A 21110-nucleotide genomic window follows, 5' to 3' on the forward strand; every position below is an offset into this window, starting at 1 on the left:
TGCAGCTTCAATTTACTGAATTGAGAAGCAGTGTCTGCCAGCAGATGTCTCTTCTACAGATGTAGAAGGAATGTTTTCCTCATTCAGTGTGTTCAGCTGGTTATAACTCAATGTTTAATCCATTTAAAATTGAGAAGATAGAATGAAAGTTAAATCAAAAAACTTGTTATTCTCAGAGTATAAAAATAAGACAAATTCTTAGATTCTCTAAAATCAGTCCATCCTGCTTTCAGAGAATGGTGTTCAATAGCAGAACATATGCATGGTTGGAATGGTTTGGCACCTTGGCTTGGATTAATTTATTATCTATATGTCTGCTCTGTTTTTTTCAATTACTGCTCTTTTCTTAAAATGGTTATAATTCCATCTGTGAGAAATGGACAAGGTTCTGTATCAGTAACTGATGCATCCTCAGGTGATTGAGGGCACCTCTGATCTGTTATCTCATGAATGGTGGCTGAGTTAAGTCACACGGACAATGACTCTGTCATGAGCATGAGAGAAAAAAATCTGCTTTTGGATTCATGGGACTTTTATAGCATCTGTTTCCCTGCTGTGATAAATGGAGTAGGCAGCAGTGTAGTGATACTACTTTGATGTTTAGTTAATTAAAAAAAACCAAATCTTTAAAAAGGCTTAGAGGGGTCTTATACAATTCATAGAGGATTTTCATTAAATATGTATGACTTTTGAGGACACTTTTATTTTATATAGTGTCTTTTATCCCAAACATATGTCACAATTCATGTAAATGCTTTTAAAAATGAGCAGCATAAATCAGACTGTAAGAGTGTTTGAGGATGTTTGTGAAGACACTGTCAAAATGAGTGTTGGAAATGCAGTGGAAATGTTTTTTCATGTTTTGGGTGGGCTTACCTTGGCTGACTGCCAGACACCCACCAAGCTGCTCTGTGGCTTCCCCTCCTCAACAGGACATGGGGAGAAAATAAGATGAAAAAGCTCATGGATTGAGATAAAGGCTGGGAGTATACTTTCCCATTTTCATCATAGGCAGAACAGACTTGAGGGTATTAATTTATTGCTGGTTAAACTAAAGAGAAACAAAACTCAAAGCACCTTCCCCTTCCCTGCTTACCACACCTTCCCTTGTTCTCAAGTTCTCTCCAGTTCTGCCAGCCGCCTGATCAGGCATTGGCTCTCCACTGGCTGCAGAGGATCTTCTGCTCTAGACCTTGACTCACCTCCTCCTTCTCCTTCTTTTCCACTCATGTGGGTGTCTGTAGGGTAGTTTCTTTCTTTTTTTCCTTCCTTTTATTTTTAATCCTTCCTCTCTGTCAGCTGCTGTGCAGTTTTTTTTTTATGCTTTCCTAAATATATTGTCACAGGGGTCCTATACCATTGTCACTGCTGGGCTCAGCTTTGGCCTGTGTGGGTGTGTTTTGTGGCTGTGTTGGGCACAGAGGCAGCCTTGTCTCTCCTCTCACTGTAGCTGTTGCCAAGTCTTGCCATGCTAATCTGATCAACTATTTTCAGATCAAATAGAAAGGAAGGAGTAGAATGGAAAGGCCTTGGCAAAGCACTGCCAATTGTATTAGAATAGGTAGCCAAATGTATTAAAAAGAAGTGTTCAAAGATGCTTCTCTTTCACCACTAATTTTGTGTAAGACAAAAAAATTTGCCTTTTCCATTTAGTTTTCTGGAGAGATTCTCTATGGAAGCTGTAGATGTTTCACAGTCATCTGTAGCTAAAATTCTATATCACAGTGTAGAAAAAGGGACCGAAGTCTTGTCCTTATATGATAGTTGGACTTTGGTGTGGTTGTGCATGAGATTTTTCTTAGCTGTAAGGAGCACCAGTGTTGCAGTTTATATATTGAAAATTTGCAATCTATATTGGAAATACAATAATTGGCATCACTGCTGTTTTTGTTAGTTAGCCAAATTTTCCATCGTATCTGCATGTGCACATGGTAAGAAAAATGCTTTTTTAAAGAGTTAGAATCAAACACTTGAAGTTTTATTTTTTTTCCTAGTACCAGTTTATTTGTGTTAGATGCATTGTATTTGCTCTTCTTTACCTTTCTTTTAAGGGAGGGACCTACCAGCTCTTTGCCTGGATGTACGGCAAAAGAAGCGCATGTCAATGGATACGTTACCCCAGGAACTGAAAGCACCAATTCCTCCTGAACCTTCCCTTCCAATTCGAACCAAAACTGTGAAAGATTTTCAGTAAGTTATACTGGTGTTCCTAGAAATGTGCTTTCTTCCTTTCTTTGGAATTCTTTTCATTTTGACCTAATTCAAACATTTGATTTTGTTAATCTCAGATGAGGAAAGAGGTTCAGTAAGACTGGCAAGGAATTAGTCTGGTTGCGGTGATGGGATTGATAACTGTGTTGCTGTGAAAACCATCAAAATATTTTTTCTAGGTTGAAGTGTTGTACCACACAGAAAATGGCAAAACATACACTTCAGAATTAGAAATGCAGGGAGCATTTAGTTTTGGAAAAGAATATGTATGGTTTATTGCAGGCTGGCAAAGCCTGTGCAGTCTTAGGTGTTTTGGTTATACTGGCAATTATTTCTTTCTTCCATGTTTGAAATTTTGTGCTTCCAGGGAGAAAAAGGGACCCTTTTTGATTATTCGGTGTGTATTTGGTTGGAAAGAAAAAGAGCTATAAAGGAAAATTTGCAAAGAGGTGATGTTTTCCTGGTATTCAGGTGATCCAAAGAGCTGAATTTTTTTCCACATTCAGATTTTTGTATCTATTGACTATTGCCTCTAGACAACCTGTGGCAGTGTTTGTAAAAAACTTCTTCCTTACATCTGATCTAAATCAGCCCTCCTGCAGGTTAAAGCCATTAGCCCTTGTCCTGTCCATTTGAATTCCCAGCTGTTGGCCCCCACCACCTCTCCCTTTCCCTTCTCCCATGGTTGCCATCCTCCAGGCAGGGCTAGGTAGGTCCTTCTCAGTTGGATCTGGCAGCTGCTCCCAGCACTGGGCTGGGTTTGGATTTCCTTATGCTGAGGATTTCTTGCACAGCCTGCAGCACAGTCGGGGGAAGCAGCTTCCAGAGGAAGGCCTTGCACAGGTCCAGGTAGATGACATCATTCTTCCATCATCCACCAGCGCTGTAACCCTACTGTAGAAGGCCACCAAATTTGTCAGGCACAAGTTGTCCTTAGTGAAACCACATTGACTGTCACCATTGATCACCTTGTCTAAGATTAACCACCTTAGATAGAACTTAATCTTAGGCATCGGTGGTCAATTTGAAAAAATTTAGAAGAAGGAAAACTTTGAGAAATTCTAGTGAATTTGAGTAGTTTAAGAGCCATCATACTTACTCTGAGAAACTTTATCATGTCAGTCTAGCTGCAGCTTAATTCTGTTCTGTTAATTATTTGTCCTAACACGCTGAACTGTGACATTGTGAATTAACATTTTGAATAAAAGACATTGCTCAGGTGTATCAAACACACAAACTATGCTTTTGTTCTCTTATAATACCATGATCTTTAAATGACAAGGAAGAGGTTAGAAAGATAGAGATATTGTACGAGTCTGTCTTGTAAGTGTGCTTAGTGAGAAAAGCTTAAAGTTACAGTGCATTTTAAGGTCTAAGTGGCTGGCAAGATCAAACCATTACCAGTATTTGAATGTATTTTCTCTAGGGATGATATGGAAAAGTCGAAGGCATCGGGAGATTGGAAAGCTGTACATAATTTTTATTCTACAACTTTTGATTCTTTCTTGGAGATAAATGCTGCATTTAAGGTAGAAGATAATTCCTAATACTATTTAGTAATTACAGTGCTTTGTATCTTCAAAATGTTTCCAAAAATATCTGTTAAAGGCTTTCAGCCAGGTATTCAAGGCCACTCAGATAATTTTGTCATGATCTCACCTGCCTTTTGAAGACAATCTGTTACTGCATTGATTTATTGATTCCAGTTAAGCAATTTTATTTCAAGTTTGTGGACCTTTAAAATTCCAGGATGTAGTTTGTTTGTGACAGTGTGACTGTGTAGGTCCTTTCTGCACAAATTACAGTTTTAAAACATCCATACTAATGCAGAGGCCCAGGCAAATCTGGAAACAGAAATTCCCTACCCCTAAAAAAAAGATGTGATATCAGCTCTCTTGTAGCTGTTCATGTGTTATGATGGCATACTTGGTTTTCCTGGGACCTGTTATATTTTTCTTTCTGAATTCATGCTAAATTATTATTTCCTCCCTATTATAGAGCAAAATGTGCTTATGATATTTAAAATGGATCTGAGTCTGGATGAAATAACCTGTGACCTTTAGTTATTTAATAAATATTGAATGCTTAAAATTTTCTTGCCTTTGTCTGATAATGGATCAACAACAAAGATGAAAGTTCAATGTAATTCATTATTTGAAACCCTTTTACATTTTGAAAATAGAATGCCAACATGAATATGTGTAGGATTACTATTGTTTTTGCTCTGTCTTTAGCATACTAATTAAGGAAACTTCTACTCTTATGTCTTGATTAGGCAATATATATGAACATGTTTTCCTAAGCTTGCTGTTAAACTTACATATTAAAGACAGCTATAAAATATTCAAAATGGTTCATGTATTATCTAACTTACAGAAAGATACCAATTCTCCATTTAATACCATTGAGGACTCTGGAATCGATGCAAAATTTGTGAATGTTGTCTATGATGCCTTATTAAATACTGTAAGTAGAGAAAAAGAATTCATGCTTTATACCATTTTATACCAAAGTTTTTCCCAGATAGGCATGATTTCTGAAGAATCTCTCAAAACATACTTCAGGTGATCCCATGAGAATTGTCATAGAATCCTGACAGCTGCTCTAGTAAAAGAGGAGGAAAATTTTCCTTCTAGTAAAGCATAGTTTATATTGTGGTAGTTCTTAAAGACTGCATATCTTAGAAATATTACGTGGCTGTGATGGGACTGCATGGTGAGAAATTAAAAAAATGTAAGGATGGGAATAGTAAAATATAGGCCTAGTATACAAAGGACAGGAGTAGTTTAGAAATTATATTTATAGGATATAAGTGTTGAAAGGCACCATTGGCACAACCCCACACTCACTTAGTACATCTGTGAAGAAGATATTTAGGAGATCAGCATCATAACACAAAAGATTTCTTAGCTGTCTTGAAATATAAGCATAGCAAAGTTGTTTGTTTGTACAGTGCCTTGTATTGAATATGTGTAATTACTTCAGATGTTATTTTTCCTCTCCTTTCTTCATAGCCTCAAGATGTTCAGAAGTCAGTCCTAAAAGGAATAATTAATGGTCTACTGCAAGAATGGACAGGGTAATTATAATAAATGTCTGCATCAGTGCTGCACCAGCACTTAAATCTGCTATATGTTTTATATTTATTGTTTTAGGCAAAAAAAAGAAAATGTGATGCAACTTATTTGATACATAAGAATTTAATTCTTTTTGCCAATCTGCTGAAATACATCTTGAACTCTGTAAGCTGGCCTTGAACTTCTATGAGACAGATCCATATGCAGCCATGCATCCCGTCACCAAATCTCAGCTGCTTGCTGCCAGGGCACTTCTTTGGACTTCTTAATTGTGAGATGAATTTAAGAATTCAACTAGGTTAAAACTTATTCTCATTGTCTATCCCCCAGCAGCAACCAGGAATTCCCTGATCCACAGTTTGCTTCACAATACTGTTTGTGTGAGGCAGCACCACCGAAAGAGCTGTACAGGATGCAGAAGGGGATGGCCAAAAAGCAGAAGGGTTTTTGGAGATGACAGCATCTTAGCATGAAGTAATAGAAGTGAGAATGCATAGTGTAATTTATAAAAAGGTATAGCAAGAGACGGTGTGACCCAGGTCTTGGCAACCCCTTTCTCCAACTTACACTGCTTTTTGTGCTGGTGCTGCGTGTATTTGTGGTTATGTAAAAGCCTTGATAAACATGAAGGAGTACAGAGGCTGCAGTGGTAGAAGTGTATGGAGAATTCTTGCAGGAAATATCAAAGAGAAGCAAATAAACTTCTTTATGGTGTCACTTGAAATAGACAATAACGCTGAATTCCCTCTTTAGAACGCCTCTGACTCTTCAATTCTGACCCTTTTTGCCTTCTGTCATGTTTTAAAAAGACGGATGATAAATGGCCTGCTACTTTCAGAGAATTGTCAGAATCTGTAAATGACCTTTTCAGTTTTTGAGAGCAGTGAAGATTTTTTAATATGGTATTTTATACATACTAGCAAAGCAAAATAAAATCATTCATGATTTCATGACTCTTAATGTCTGTAAATTATGGATCCATATGGTTCTGTTTGTAATTTCATTCCTTCATAGGCCAAGAACAAAGGATGATCTTAGAGCATATTGTATACTTTTACAGGTAAGGAAAATACAGTATTTTTATGTAAGTATGTGTCAACTTACAATCTATAAACCAGTATACTGTGCAAACAAGATAGTTTATATAGCTGAGATAGTTCACATCCAATTTCCTGTTGTAAGAATGTGTTAAAGTATGTAAAAAAGTGTAATGCATGATGGGAATGGGAGCTTAATGGAAGACAGTTGATAGGGAAAGGTTGCATAGACTAAAACAATGCACTGATAGACAAGTAATTGTTTGCTTTTATTTTCTGGGTTGGAAGAATAAATATTTTACCTATTTATTTGTTCTTATGTTGTCCTTATTCCCAGATTTGCTGTATTAGGATGCTGTAACTCTGAAAGTTTCAGTATATGCACTGTCTGATATCGCTGTGACTTTTTCCAGTGTTTTATCCATTCTGTCTGGCTGACTTTTTCCAGTGTATCTGACTGGTTATAGTGTCTGATTTCTGTCTGTGGTCACCTCTTGCCTTTGCTATAGTTGGCTTGCATTTGTAGCAGATTTCCCCTTTATATATTGCTAGTGTACCTACCACCTCTGCACACAAAGAGCAGTTTCTGCTGCTATTTGAGAATATCAAATGGCAATTTAATTTATTGAGACAGTTGTTTTCTTCTCTGGGGTGGTATATGCAAGCTGTGTATTAAAAATAATGTCTCCTGCTAAAATAAGGGAATATGTGAACAAATGGAATAGAGGGAAAATTAGTTTGGATTGATATGGTATAGACAGGAGCTATAAGAATTTGTATTACTGATACAAAACCCACATCACTTAGAGGAGTGTAGTTTGTGTTACAATGTCAAGAATGATCCAGAATTTTGAGTACTGCTTTTGGGCTACCTGTGGGCTTTCTTTTGGGGGAAAAAAATCATATTTTTACAATACAGAAGTTATGAGTTGTTTTTTCCCATAGTTTTACCTCTGTCACAGCTGTTTGGTGAACTACTTTCTTGTGTAATTGTACTGGCAACAACAAACATAAGAAAAAAATCCTAATGACTTTTTTCCCTTTATGCAGTTTATTAACCTAACACTTTTTTTAATCTTTTTCAGAATCCTCAATTTAGTAACACTTCTACTTATGTCATCTATGCTCACTTGCTAAGACAGATAGCAGCCTTAACAGAAGCTGACCATCATTTCCTAGTGCACTGGTCTAAAAAGTAAAACAAAAAACCAAAACCCCACATTACAAATTCCATTTCTAGGATTATAATTGTTCTGTCTTTCCATTGATGTTGACTGTTTTATAAATTATATGAAAATTAATTTAATTGACTAAAGAGATTGGTTTTGTTACTTTCAAATACGCGTGGACATAGTCCACTAAGTGATACTGTTTTATAGATGCAAAATGTACATAATGTATAAAAGTTATTATACTTCTGCAGAAGAGCCCTAATCGCAAAATTACTTATCAGAGTTATTTTTGATAACATATGCAAAATAACTTGTGTGTAAATTTTATTTATATATTTACATGGTATTATTAAAACAAACATCTTTATGATCTTTGTTTAAATAAAGTTTAATCTCATGTAAATTGCAAAAGATACTGTAATGTTGCTGTAATATACAGAAACCACAACCAAACTAGTGGCCTGGCTTCCTGGTGCAATAGAGGTGGTGAGAGAGTGTGGTTAGGGCATTAGATTTGTAATTAATTGAAAGAACGCTAAGAGCACCTCACAAAAAAATTCGTATGGGGGTAACGGCCCAAAGAGCAGCTCCTAAGTTTGTGTGCAGATTGCCTTCCATGTACTGACTGAGCAAAAATTCTGTTTGAGGTAAAAACAAAGTTTGGCCACATTTGCAATTTCCAATTCTCCTAGGAAATCTTAATTAAGGATTTTCTTCTCTGCAAGGATGGTAATTCAATTTCCCTCCCCTCCTTATGTCCAGATTTGCTTAAAATTGTGGTAAAATATTACTTCTTTGGAACTGCATTTACAAATGAGATTTCCACTTTTAGTTAAGGGTCCAATAGACATATCAATGTTTTTGGTATTAAAGCATGTGTTAGAAATGGAAACCATTAAAATAGGAGAGCTCTTGTTTAGAAAAGGCTTTTTTAACATGTCTACACATGTATGTGTATTGTCGTGCTATTATTGAAGTGGTGCAGTGCATAATTTAAAATATGCACATGGCACTAGCATATGAAGCATATACCACTTTTTATTTGAAAGGACCGTGTATCTTAAAATTATTCAGAATTCCTCAGGATTCAGAATTTGGAGTGAAATTGATAAGAATTTTTGTTTTGTTCACTAAAAGTCAAGAACAGATAATTATTCTATTACTCTTGTTTTTGTTTTTCCATAGACTTAAGGAGGGATGCACTGAAGAGAATTACCATGTGTCAATATTTAAAAGCATTCTTTTTCAAACTTTACATGTAGAATTTTTTTTTTATGTACAGGACAAAAGTATTTTAAAAAAATAATTTAAACAATTCAAGTTGAATTTAAAAATTTTAATGAGGGAGTTTATTTAAAAGCATTGAAATTTGATAACAAACTCTAGTGTAGACAGTGATCACATGAGAGTAAGTGCACCCTATTTGTTTTAGGATTTCACAGAAGAGGTTCAAGCAGGTGGTGGACAGGTTACTGCAATTTATTTCTTTACGGCTGTTTCCTGCAAAACCTGAAGAGTTTCCACCTATGGTGAAATGTACGTGGTGGATTCCATCAGCAACAAAAGTCCTGTCTTTATTTAGTAGGTATTTTTCTTGAACTCTTTGGGCATGTATAAGTATATTTATATGTATATTTGTGTGTGTATATAGGGTTTGTTTTATACACATGCACACACATATTGGGTGAGGATAGTTTTTACTGCTCCTCTTCTGGGGAAGACTAATAATGATGGTGGCACAGTACAAACTACAATAAAATGCTAAAATGTAGTAAGCAACAGTCCTCTGTTGGTAAGTCATCCTACTTGCTTTCCAGTAGAGGATAATTGTTATGCAGAGTTTTCCCATGACAGCAACTGAAGATTGTTCAAACAGAAATCCACAGAAGTAACCCATGGTTAAGGTTTCCCTTAGATTTATAAAATAAACTGTCTTAAACTTGTAGCTGCCAGAATTTCTTCTGTAACTCACCTACCCCCACAGAATATTTAGCATCTAAAGGAAGTTATGCAATGCATGTGCCTCTTACATCCAAAATTACAGCTTAAAAAATGAATTCCCGCTCAGTTCAACATAGAGCACAGAAAATTTGACTACTGCAAATGTAAACCTTCTTAACTGCTGCCAAGTGGTGATTAGAGTATTTACTTTCTCTCTTTTAGGAGAAGACTAAATCAGCAAATAAACATTAAAATTGGAATTAAGATGTTTTCACTGTCAACCTAAAACTTCTACTTAAAAGTCTTATGCACAGTCCTGCCTGTCCAGAGTTAGGCACGTTAGCACACCTGTATCTAAACCCAAGATGTGTTTATAGTCATCATAGAGAAAGAGTTGCTTGTTCTTTAATTCTGGGAAAAGAGCTATTTAGTCAATCAAAAGACACTACTTTGTGTCTAACTGTCCAAAATTATATTACGCTGAAGTGTAAATGGAGAAAGCTTATTAACTGTTTGACACTTTATGAATGCCATTATATAATGAGTTAGAATTCACATTTAAGCTTTCTTCCTTTTGTCAAGTACTTAATTTTTGTGCAGGTCTAGATGGTATACTGGGGAAAAAAAAGTAATTTTCTAGCCATAGCTGCTTGAAATTATATGGATTTCTTAAACATTTTCATTTATCAAACTGCTTTTTCATCAATTTCAGCAGAACATAGTACTGTTCATCCATAAAACCTTAATTTAGTGTGTGTCAGTAAAGAAACCAGAGTCAAACTGAGGTTCCCGTATCATAAATGGGCTGGACTAGGGATTTACTGCTTTCTACAGCAATTAATGTGATGTTGTATAGTGTTATGTTGTAGTTATAGTTCTATAGCTAAGACTGAGCTAAGTTCTCTAACAAAGTTATAAATTTTTTGTGTTATTTTAGACTTGGCTTAAAGTTTTTGAGATCACTGGTGGTCATGATGCCAAGAAATGAGATGTGCTGAACCTAGGCATTATATTAAAAGGCTTTTATGTTTTCTTCGCAGATGCTGCAAATAGTCTGATTAGCCCTCCCATTATTTCATATACAGATTTCTATAATTCTACACTTGATCATATTGATCTTATGGAAGAATATCATAACTGGCAATGCTATGGGAATTCTCACAGGTAAGAGGAATTACTGGTTGTTTCTTGTTGAGTAGTACTTCAAAGCATTGTGTCTATGCTATGTATATTAAATGTAGTGGATGTGTAGTGTCTGTATATGATATGCTCGCCATTTATGTCTGTATAGATCCACGTTAAATACTGTATTATTTTATTGTAAAAACATAGGTACTACTTAATTTGCTACTGCATGGATGTGAGATTGTCTGAAATAAATCTCATTCTGCCTTTGCAAGCTAGAGAAAATGTGTAAAATATGGATGATAATAAAGTAATTTTATTAATTATTGGCATAGACTTCTGACTGTGTCTTACTACAGACATATTTTAGCCTCCAGTACATTCATAGGCATCTTCCTTGCCTTCAGCAGTAGTTGGGGAAAACTTGGAGACCATAATTTGCTCCACTGAATCAGGTATTTCAGGCTGCTCTTCTGTCTGATACCTGATATTCTACTGTAGAAGGGAAAAAACCAACTAAACAAAACAAACCACAAAAAAACCCAAATGAGAAAAGATAAGTATTACTAATTTCAGTTTCTAGCAGTATTTTCAAATAACAATTTGTTCTAGTGAGTCAAGTATCACTATATACAAAGTGAAAAAAAGAGCAGCTATTTGCAAATTATTGTGGAGGAATTACTTACTGAATAATAATTCACTCCTATATTCTTAAAATGAAAATAGTATTCTAGAAGTAAAATATTTAATCTTCTTTCTCTTGTTAGGTTTTCTTTCTGTCAATACCCATTTATTATTTCTATAGCAGCAAAAAAAGTTATTATTCAAAGGGACTCAGAGCAACAAATGATAAGTATTGCACGGGTAAGTCCCTCAATGATAAATGTTTATGTCTCATCCATTGGTACTTTATGAGTAATTGTTAGATTGATATTACACCTGTTGTTACAACTTCTAGTATTTCTGACTCTTTCTGAAAAAGAACTTAAATCATTTTACTGTGAATAGTCTACAGATGTCCATGCTGGGTTCTCTGAGTATTTTTTTCTTTTTGTGTACTTAGTGTCAGGACCCTTATAGAGGGCGGTGTTTTAGAGAATAGCTTCTAGTATTGACTTACTTTTCTTCCTCTTTTGAGAAACCAGCATAACATGCTAGCATGTTAAATTAACACAACGATTAAGGAAGAAAAATTCTATGAAAATCTTGAACTGCTTTCTATTTTATTCTATGGAGGTGTGTTGTCATGGAAGACCAAGATTCAGCTGTATCCTTTTAAGTCATGGAAGAGGTACAGCTTCTGAGCAGCCTCTTCTGGGTGGAAAGAGGCATTGTCTGCCTCCCTCAATAGTGGTTTTCTACAGATGATAAGTGATATTCTTCTCCTGAGTGCCCTGTGTGGCAGCACCACCACCTATCCACTCCTGTCTTGCAGGATATACCTTGTGAATAACTAATTAAAGCATAAGCCAGTTTCCAGAATCTTATGGGTTTATTTCTAACAATTTGGGAAGTGCCGCCTTCTTGTTAAACCTCCCAAGACATTAATTCAAATGTAGTGTAGAAGGTATCTGCAGTAGGAAAGAAATTTCTCTTCATCTCCTAGAAGAGACTGAAGCAGTTACCGTGTCAGGGAAGTGTCTTCAATACACCATACTGAGACCTTTTTACAGTTAACAAGTGTGACACCTTTTTTTCAAATGAAGATACTGCATGTGTGATGTTTCTTTTTCATTCAAATAGCAAAGCCTTGTGGACAAAGTCTCTCGCAGACAGAAGCCTGACATGAATATGTTATTCCTAAATGTCAAAGTGAGGAGGACACACCTTGTTAGTGATTCACTTGATGAGGTAACAAAAACATAAAATTAAATTGTGTGTTGCTGTAGAGTAGCTATTGTTAGATTTCAATTTGATAAGTCATATTTAAATCTTTTGCACTAAGAGATTGGAAATATAACTACATAATACTAAATAAAGATAATTTAATTACTGTCAAAATTGTAGTGCTGCAGAACAGATTGGGTGAGACATTTTGAAATTCATTTCCTGTGCTCATAGTGCTCTGTAGCTAAACCCATAACAAACATACATGCTTGCACATGGTCTGTATTTGTATTTGTAATTTTGCTGTTAAAAATAGAGTGCAGAATTATCAATTTCTGTAGGACTTGATTCCATGATAGCAGCATGAATAGTATGTGACTAATCACTAATGAGGTTATTCTGTTCTAATTCTTTGAATATTTTTATTATTTTCCTTCTCTATCCTATAAGAATAATTTTGGGCTTTCTGGTCTTAAATTCTTTTAACTAATTCCTCACATTCTTCAATGTAAGTTTTCCTTTTTTAGAAATGAAATAGATGTGTCCATTAAAGTAGACCATTCTTCAGTATCCACTGAACCTTGCTAATTAACATTATTTAGTGAAATTTAGTTCCCTCTCTTTCTCAACATTGAGATTTCTCAACACTGAGCCTGATGATACTGAAAAATAAGTCCAGGTAGTGAAAACAGCATCAAACAAATTCTGATTACTCATGTCATAAAATGTAAGTTTAAACTTTATTTTTCTATCTTAAAGCTTGTCTATTTTTGGCCTTTTCTCCTAAGACAAAAGAAATATAATTGGTAATATTGCTTTCTCTCAGGCACTGTCATTTTATTAACCACACTAAAATAACCAAGAGCAAATTCAAAAGTTTTTACAGTTGAAATATTCTCCTGTTTGTTTCCAGTGTTTTCTTCTACCCATCTCAGAGATGAGTATAAATGTATTATATTCATATTTTCAAATTTATGGGGAACGGCAGGTGGAGAGTGAAGATGTCTTACTTGTATTTCAAGTTTAAAAAATTTGCAAAGGAAAATCACTTCAGCTAATAAATAACTTGTTTCAAATAACACAAATACTTATAGTTATAAAATCTATGTAATATGAATTTACTTGAGCAACTAACAACATGGAGATTATTTTAGCACATGCATATTCTTGGCTGGTTTAAATGCTTTCTCTGAAGCTGGACAGTAATTAATGGTTTAAAGGAAGCTTGTATAGAGACTCAGACTGAAAGATCACTGTTAATTGTAAAAGGCTGTCATCTAATTCTTTGCAGATTTTTTTGTACCTGCATGCAATGCTATCTCTTAGAGCAAAGCAATGAAAAATGCTTGTTACCATTGTCTAAAAAAACGGTTCTAAAAAGCAGCTGATACTTGCTGGCAGGCATCTTACACAGAACCAAATGGTGTCCAAATATTGAAAGTGTTAGCTTACTTCCCTGTTTCTAAATATTTCCAAATTATGTCTAAGTATTTTTATAATTTTCCATTTCCTTCTGGTAGCACAGTAAAAGGTAAAAAATTATGTAGGTCTGAAATATTCCAGACAAACTCAATTCATTATATCTAATTGCCTTTTAAGCCTTTTTGTACACCATCTAACTTCTTTTCAAGCCCAAAGAGTTACACCATGTGCAAAGTATTTGATGATGTCAAGTAGTCATAATTGTCTTGCTTCTGCAATTCAGTCATTGTTTTAATATAGTTTTGACCTATTAGTAGAAAATTATGCAAATTAGTGGTTTCATTGAAGCGAGAGCAGTAGAGCAGAGGCTGAGATGTGCTCTCTGTGGCTGGTGGTAGTGATAATATGTTAAATGTCCTTTTCCTTCTGCCTTACCTATTTCACAATAGCTAGCAAGGAAGAAGGCAGATCTGAAAAAGAAGTTGAAAGTCACATTTGTAGGAGAAGCTGGTCTCGATATGGGTGGCCTGACAAAGGAATGGTTTCTGCTTTTGATTCGGCAGATTTTTCACCCAGATTATGGTGAGTCCTCACAATTTTTAAGTAGATTGTGAGAATTTGTTCAGATTCTGTGTAAGCACTACTCAGCAATAATGGAAAAGTCTTTGTATTATAAACACTTTTTAGCACATATCCAAAGCATAAACTTTCTAATAGCTTAGCTATTAGTTATGAAGGAAATTATCTCAGCCTAAAACAGCTCAGTGGTTTAGCAAATACTCAAGTGGAGATAAGGCCACATGTATTGGTTTATCATTTACCATCCTTCCCTGTTTCTTCACATGCTGCATTTTCTCTTTCTGCCCTCAGTTGTCTTCATATTGCTAGTTTAGGGAGGGAGCTTTTCTGGGTTTTGTCAGCAACTATAGTTGGGTGCTGTTACTATGCTCAGTTTTGGCAAACTGCCAGCCTTGGTCTCCCATGTATCGAGATTTTTTTGGTGCTAGTAATTGCCCTGAGAGTGCTTGCACATTGTAGTACTGTTTCTGTGACTAGGATAGGTAGAGGTTAGTTTTTACTTGAATCTTTGTTGTCATACGTTCTGTTTATGATATCTGTGTAGTCAGTATTCTTAAAGGGGTCTGGGGTAATCTCAGAGAAGAAAGGTCCTTCAGTCAGGAGCAGAGACAGTATAGCAGGTGTGAGCCTGAATGAAAAAGCCTGACTCTGCTGTTATCAGGACTTGTGAGCCTGTAAGGGCATTTCATGCCCAAGGGGAAAAAAAAGTAAGGCTTTTTGATTAAACAGGAGATTGTAAGATGTGAGTGAGCAGTCATAAGCAAGCAGTTCTATCCTCTTCTTTTATAGTGATGTAGATGGATCTGGATGTGTTTTATTCACCACTCTAATGAGCTTTCCCCTGTGCATGGATACATTACTGATGACTTAGTGCATCAGTAGTGCAAAGTGTTGCCAGGGTGGCTTTTAAATTGATTTCCAGGGACTTGAGCATAGCACCTGATTGTCATTGAGCTTGCCTGTCTTTGCCTGGAAGTGTTCATGTCCCTTAAAATCATAGTCCTTTATTGTTATTAGGACTACTTCTAAAGGTACAGAATTTTAAGTCATAAATATGTCATCATATCTGCTGAGATAATTTGCCTGTAGCCCTTTTTCCACTAAAATGGGGTCTTTGTGAAGACATGACATTGGTGATAGCAACCTTAATAGGAAACAATTTATCCTGCAGAAAGCATTCTGTAAGTTTGACAGTTTCGTTAGTAAAAAAGCTGTCAGCAGAGCTTGGTAACTGATGAGTTTGGAAACAGTCACAGTAATTTATTTTTTCACTATTTCTGGCAGACTTCCTTACTTTAAAGTGCAAATTCTTTCATTGTTACGACTATCAACCAAGTGTGGGAGGAGTTCAGAAATATTCTTGTCCCTTGGAAAGGGACTGTATCCTCTACTGTCTGTAATGTTTAAGATGCAAATAACATGTCAGAAGCTTGGAAGGGAAAATATCACTGTTATTACCCTTTCCAGGGATAACTGATTATTCAGGTTTAACTCCTGGAATTTAAAAACTCTTAATTAAGTCAGCTGTTTGTTTTGCAATGCTTTCTTTATCTTGGTGTGAAGAATTAACAAATGGGATTCAAAACCTATTTTGTTCCAACATCCTTATCATCTTTTAGCATGTGAGCTTTGCTCTGCCTTACGTGCAGCTGTTCTGTTGCTTCTGGCAATGTCTAGTGGCGGGGCCTGTCACGTTTTGTGAAGTTCAGAAAGGACTTCAAAAGATAAATTGTTCAGGAGAGTGGGGGAAAAAATGTGAAGGCAGCTTTTTGCCTGTAATTTATCATAAGAACTAGATGTCCCTGAGAAAAGTTGGATTTTCATTCCTTTTTTTTAATGAAAAGGACTTTGGTTTGGTTTGTTTTTTTTTTAATTAAGTATTATTTTTCACCAAATTTGTTTTCAAACAGAGATACAGTGAGCTATTGCATACAAGATGTGCTTAGAACTAGTCAGTGCTTTGGTTTGTACAGGCCTTGGCAACAATAGTAAGCTTGGCCCATTCAATTCCAACAAATTCAAAAAGACCGTCACATTTTATCCAGTTCACTTCTGCATTAGAGCACCCTTATGTGGAGTATGTCTTATTTCTCTGAGCAATACTTCCTAGGCATTTTAGAGCTAACAGATAACAATCTGCTTTCATTATGTAGGTTTTTACTTTCTGTCACTCTTTAAAACAGAATGTTCTGTATCTGATGCAAATAGCAGTCAAACTCATCTATACTCATGATTTCAGCAGGATCTAGCTTGTCATTTAGACCCATGAGTGGCTTTTTTAGGGTACGTGTGGTTTGGGGCTTTTTTAACTTTTCTGGTATAATTTTTTCACAGAAAATATGAAACATATCCCTTTGCTGGTAGTGTGTATATAACATAAACCATTTACAGTTTTCTATTCTAAGAAGGTAAACTTATGGTATTTGTATCATGGGATTCATGCCAGCATTTTTTTGGGATTGTCATCTGCTATTGACCTAGAGAGGAGGAAGTGAGTTTACATTGCAGTAAGAAAATTTTTAGTTAGACAGTTAGTATTTATGGCAGTACCGATGCTGGAGTGCAATGAAGAAACAGATTACATAGGGAAAATGTAAAATATCCACAGCTGGAGGCCCTGGAGGACCTGTTGCACCAGCACCAAGCAGGGCTGGTGGGCTTGAGCCTGCTTGAGGCTTGGCACTGCCCTTGGTGCTCCTTCCCAAGCACCAGCCTGCAGGCTCCTGCCGTGGGTGGGAACAGGGTCCTGAGAGCCAGTGTGGGATTGTGCTCAGGACCCTGCATGGGATGTGGGCACCCCAGGAGCATTCCGGGGGTGCCTGGGTAAGAAAGAGGAGGCTTTGTACAGTTCTTACAAAGCTCAGGGCCTTTTTAAGGGTCGTGTTGCCATTCTGCAGGCATGTTCACCTACCACAAGGACTCGCAGTGCCATTGGTTCAGCAGCTTTAAATGTGACAACTACTCAGAATTCCGGCTGGTTGGAGCTGTATCCTTTTATGTCTGCTAGAATGTTCCAGATGACATTCTGGGAATGGTGTGGGGGTGAAATAAGGCACTGGATCAAGCTCCTTCAAAGGTTGTGTATACATCTATGTTCCATTTTAAATGTATTTTTTCAATATTGTTCAAGTAAGTGAACTAAAAATAGGAAGAAAATGGTGATGTGTGGGTACGTGGTACATTTTACAGTCAGAAAATACTAAGTCAATATTAAACATGCAACTTTTTTGTTTATAAGTTGTAATTTTAAGCCTTGGAGTTTCTTTCGGTAAACATCAATGTGTCTGTGTCCATTAATAGTTCATTCAAGTCCCCATTGAGCAGTATGTGGCTTTTTGCCTTTTTTATTACAAAATGGAAGCCACATGCTATTTTGAGCACTAGTTTATTTTCTAGGTTTTCTGTTGTGCATATAAATGAAGACCTCAGTCAAACAATTTATGATAGTATATGCTCATAACTCCACTGAAATTATCTAATAGTGTCAATTAACTGATTGCAGTTGGATCAGATGGTGGTTGTAGGTCTTTTCTAACAGATCTATTCTATTCTTGTGACAAACTGAATTGGGATCATTTCAAATTGGCTTCATGGGACTAAAATATGCTAATAGATGAGCTGTAGTACCAGTGCAGGTATGTCTTAATGCTTTTAGATTTATTTAAAAGAAACATTGCTTTATTGATCTCTCACTAGAAAATACATATTTATCTTTGTATTTTTCATAACAATGCTTTGGAAAATTTATTGTAGAAATGCTTGTATAGAATATTATAGAGAAGATTCTCAAGCATTCTGTCAATGTGCATCATTTGACCATGCTAACCACTGCTTAATCGTAATGAAAAACTGTATTTAAAATTGTCAGCCTAGAAACCATGAAATAATTCACATTCCTTCTGTTTGTTGGGCATGAATCTTAAAATATTTTTTCCAAGCTACAAAAATACTATAATATGGATGTGTCAGATTTGCCCTTAACTTTTGACATATATAGCTTATGGGACTTGCTGTATATAACAGTATCACCTTGGATATTCGTTTCCCACCTTGCTGTTACAAGAAATTATTGAGTCCTCCCATTGTTCCCTGTGATCATAATGCACTTGTAGGCATCTGTGGTGTCACATTAGATGACCTGTTTCAGATTATGCCTGTAAGTATTACATTTTCTAAGAGGCAAAATTACTGATATAAAACCTGATTTATTAATATTTAATGCTAGAGTTATGAACTGTTTGAAAGCAGCTTTTTTTCAGCACAGGCTGATAACATTGTCTTCTGATGGAAACAGAAAATCTCTGTGTTTTCTAGCATAGCATGCATTTTAAAAATACAGCTTTTTCCAAGATGCTTTCTGTGTAAAACAATGCTTCTGGCATATCCTGGCAAAGTGCATCACTTAATTTTGCAGATTTACTAAATAGTTTTTTACTCATATTGTAGGAATTGGCGCATGGACTAAGTGAACTTCTATCCTATGAAGGCAATGTTGAAGAGGATTTCTACTCAACCTTTCAGGTCATTAAATGCACAATTCTAAGTGGCAGGTGATCCCAGGGCTCACCACCAGGGTCGCTTGGCCAGCTGCTGGTGCATTTCCAGCTCTTTGCTTTTCTGTCTAACCCAGAAGATAGTCAAAGTTTACTTGGGTTTTGTATTCACTTTGTCCAAAAAATCTCACTTTAGCAATAGCCTGTTCAGGTTTTTACAGTTTTGCCTGACCTGTGTGTTGTAACTGCTATTTCAGTCAGGAAAGTCTTTTTCAATTACTCATTGTTTCAGAATACACATAGGAGTTAATGAAATTTCATATTGGTGGTACTTAGTTCCTAGGTGAGCTACTGCAGAGCAAATACCTTCTTAATTGCATTTGCTGCTCCCGTGCTATTCTTTTGTATGAAAAGCTCTATGGCTTCAGAGCCTGCAGGTCAGTTTGACATGCCACTATGTAACAGGGTCAATTTTTGTTCTTGGAATACTAATTTTCTGAGCAATTTGTTGAAAACTGTAATATTTAACTTGTAAAAACCTCACAATCCTCAGAATTACAGCATGTGCTGAAGAAAGAAAGGGAATACATGACATAATCTTTGCATCTGTAAGTATATTAATTTATTTTCCAGTGCTCACCTTGACTCCTCTTTTTCTGTAGGTTTTTCAGGAAGAATTTGGTGTCATAAAATCTTACAACTTAAAGCCAAATGGAGATAAAATTCCAGTCACAAATAGGAATAGGAAAGGTAATTTGACATGTATTAACCACACATACTTTGCAGATTTAAGTCTGTCCTTTTTCTCCTTTCTATAAACTTATGCTTTCATAAACAGAGTGTGAAAATGAAATGGCTGTAGTTCTTTCTGGTATGCCTACCAATTTAATGGTATCTAAAACTAAATGCTTTTGGTTTTCATATTCACTACAATTTTAGAGGGCAGAACAAGTTACTGATTAAAATTATTATAATGTAACAAAATAATTTTTTTTTTTTAGAATATGTGCAGCTCTATGTTGATTTTCTTCTCAATAGATCGATCTACAAACAATTTGCAGCTTTCTATTATGGATTTCATAGTGTCTGTGCTTCATATGCATTACTGGTAAGAATAAATGAAAAATAACTCTTCACTTCTATTTCAAGTATTTGACAATGAGTTATCTAAATTAAATTGCAGTGGATGATTTTAAGATTTGGAAAGAATCTTGACTGATCGATAGACTTGGTTAATCCAACATAAGTAGAAGAAATTAATCAGAAATTAATCAACTATTCTCTGTAGTGTTTCATTGAAAAGCCATAAATAAAGCTCCAGAAGACAGGTTTATCACTATGTATTCACAGACACATCTCAGGCTCTCCAGTGAACGTTTACAAGGTTTCTGTGTATTCCCCACATTTAGGAACTGCAGAACAACTGTGTCTGAGTGCTCCTGATGGACTCCTCTGAAAACATATATTGCTTTTTGCAGGAAGAGCACTCAGTGAGGTTGAGAATAAACATTCTTCTATTTTCAGTCCTGTTTGGCTGTTGGAATGGCTTTTTTAAATTTACAGTGTCCCTTCTGCACTGAGAAAGAAGAGAAAGTTCCAGTTTGTCAGGGATTTTCTAAATTCCAGTGAAATTGGTGAGCTGTGACACCTTGCAGCAAAGTGAGGTGTGCCCAACTACGGGGAAGGTTCTGGAAGGACAATGAGAATCCATTGAAATGCCATGGCATACTTCCACACAACGTGATGATGTTGTAGTAAATGAATAAGTGGGTTCTGCAGGTGTAAGTTTAGTGGATATGAAACATGGCTTATTGTTAAAGTACTTGCTTTGCACAGCAGTGTGTACAAGTGAGAGTCAAGTTCTGTCAGCCTCTGCTGCTCAGCTACCCATGCTGGGACTGGCAGTGCAAATGAAATGGAAGTTGAAATCAGAATTGACATCAATACCCTCTCTCAGATTTCCATATATACAAACTTCCTGACTCATTTGTAGCCTGATCACATCATAGCAAGTCAGTGTAATAAATGTAAGAATGATGAAGAAATGAAGAACATAATATGCTGAAATATTGTGTTATCCTGTAATTACCTTTCTACTATGTATGTCAGTAAGAGATTCTTCAAAGTGCTGAGCAATTAATTTTTCTACAATCAGTATGTATCAAAGTTAGAGACTTATGTTGAATGATATTCTGTTAATTTTTCTGTAATGACAAAATAAAAAAT

At 35.8% G+C, this 21110-nt stretch overlaps 1 protein-coding gene across 3 annotated transcripts in view; it reads left to right on the forward strand.

Annotated features, from left to right (window-relative positions):
* The window catches only part of HECTD2 (HECT domain E3 ubiquitin protein ligase 2), a 40320-nt gene that overhangs the window by 13725 nt on the left and 5485 nt on the right, over nt 1-21110 (forward strand). For 2 of the 3 annotated variants that reach the window (XM_074544984.1, XM_074544983.1), the window contains 16 exons: nt 2052-2190; nt 3638-3740; nt 4588-4677; nt 5226-5290; nt 6303-6348; nt 7411-7520; nt 8930-9078; nt 10479-10602; nt 11331-11427; nt 12307-12414; nt 14262-14394; nt 17289-17377; nt 18389-18547; nt 18838-18912; nt 19547-19634; nt 19886-19992. In XM_074544984.1, the coding sequence (XP_074401085.1) occupies nt 2052-2190; nt 3638-3740; nt 4588-4677; nt 5226-5290; nt 6303-6348; nt 7411-7520; nt 8930-9078; nt 10479-10602; nt 11331-11427; nt 12307-12414; nt 14262-14394; nt 17289-17377; nt 18389-18547; nt 18838-18912; nt 19547-19634; nt 19886-19992 (1682 nt within the window). The remainder of the gene's footprint in view (nt 1-2051; nt 2191-3637; nt 3741-4587; nt 4678-5225; nt 5291-6302; nt 6349-7410; nt 7521-8929; nt 9079-10478; nt 10603-11330; nt 11428-12306; nt 12415-14261; nt 14395-17288; nt 17378-18388; nt 18548-18837; nt 18913-19546; nt 19635-19885; nt 19993-21110) is intronic. The other variant, XM_074544985.1, reaches the window with a different exon arrangement.

The sequence above is a fragment of the Zonotrichia albicollis genome, chromosome 7, assembly GCF_047830755.1.
Source record: "Zonotrichia albicollis isolate bZonAlb1 chromosome 7, bZonAlb1.hap1, whole genome shotgun sequence".
In the NCBI taxonomy this organism is placed as follows: Eukaryota; Metazoa; Chordata; class Aves; order Passeriformes; family Passerellidae; genus Zonotrichia; species Zonotrichia albicollis.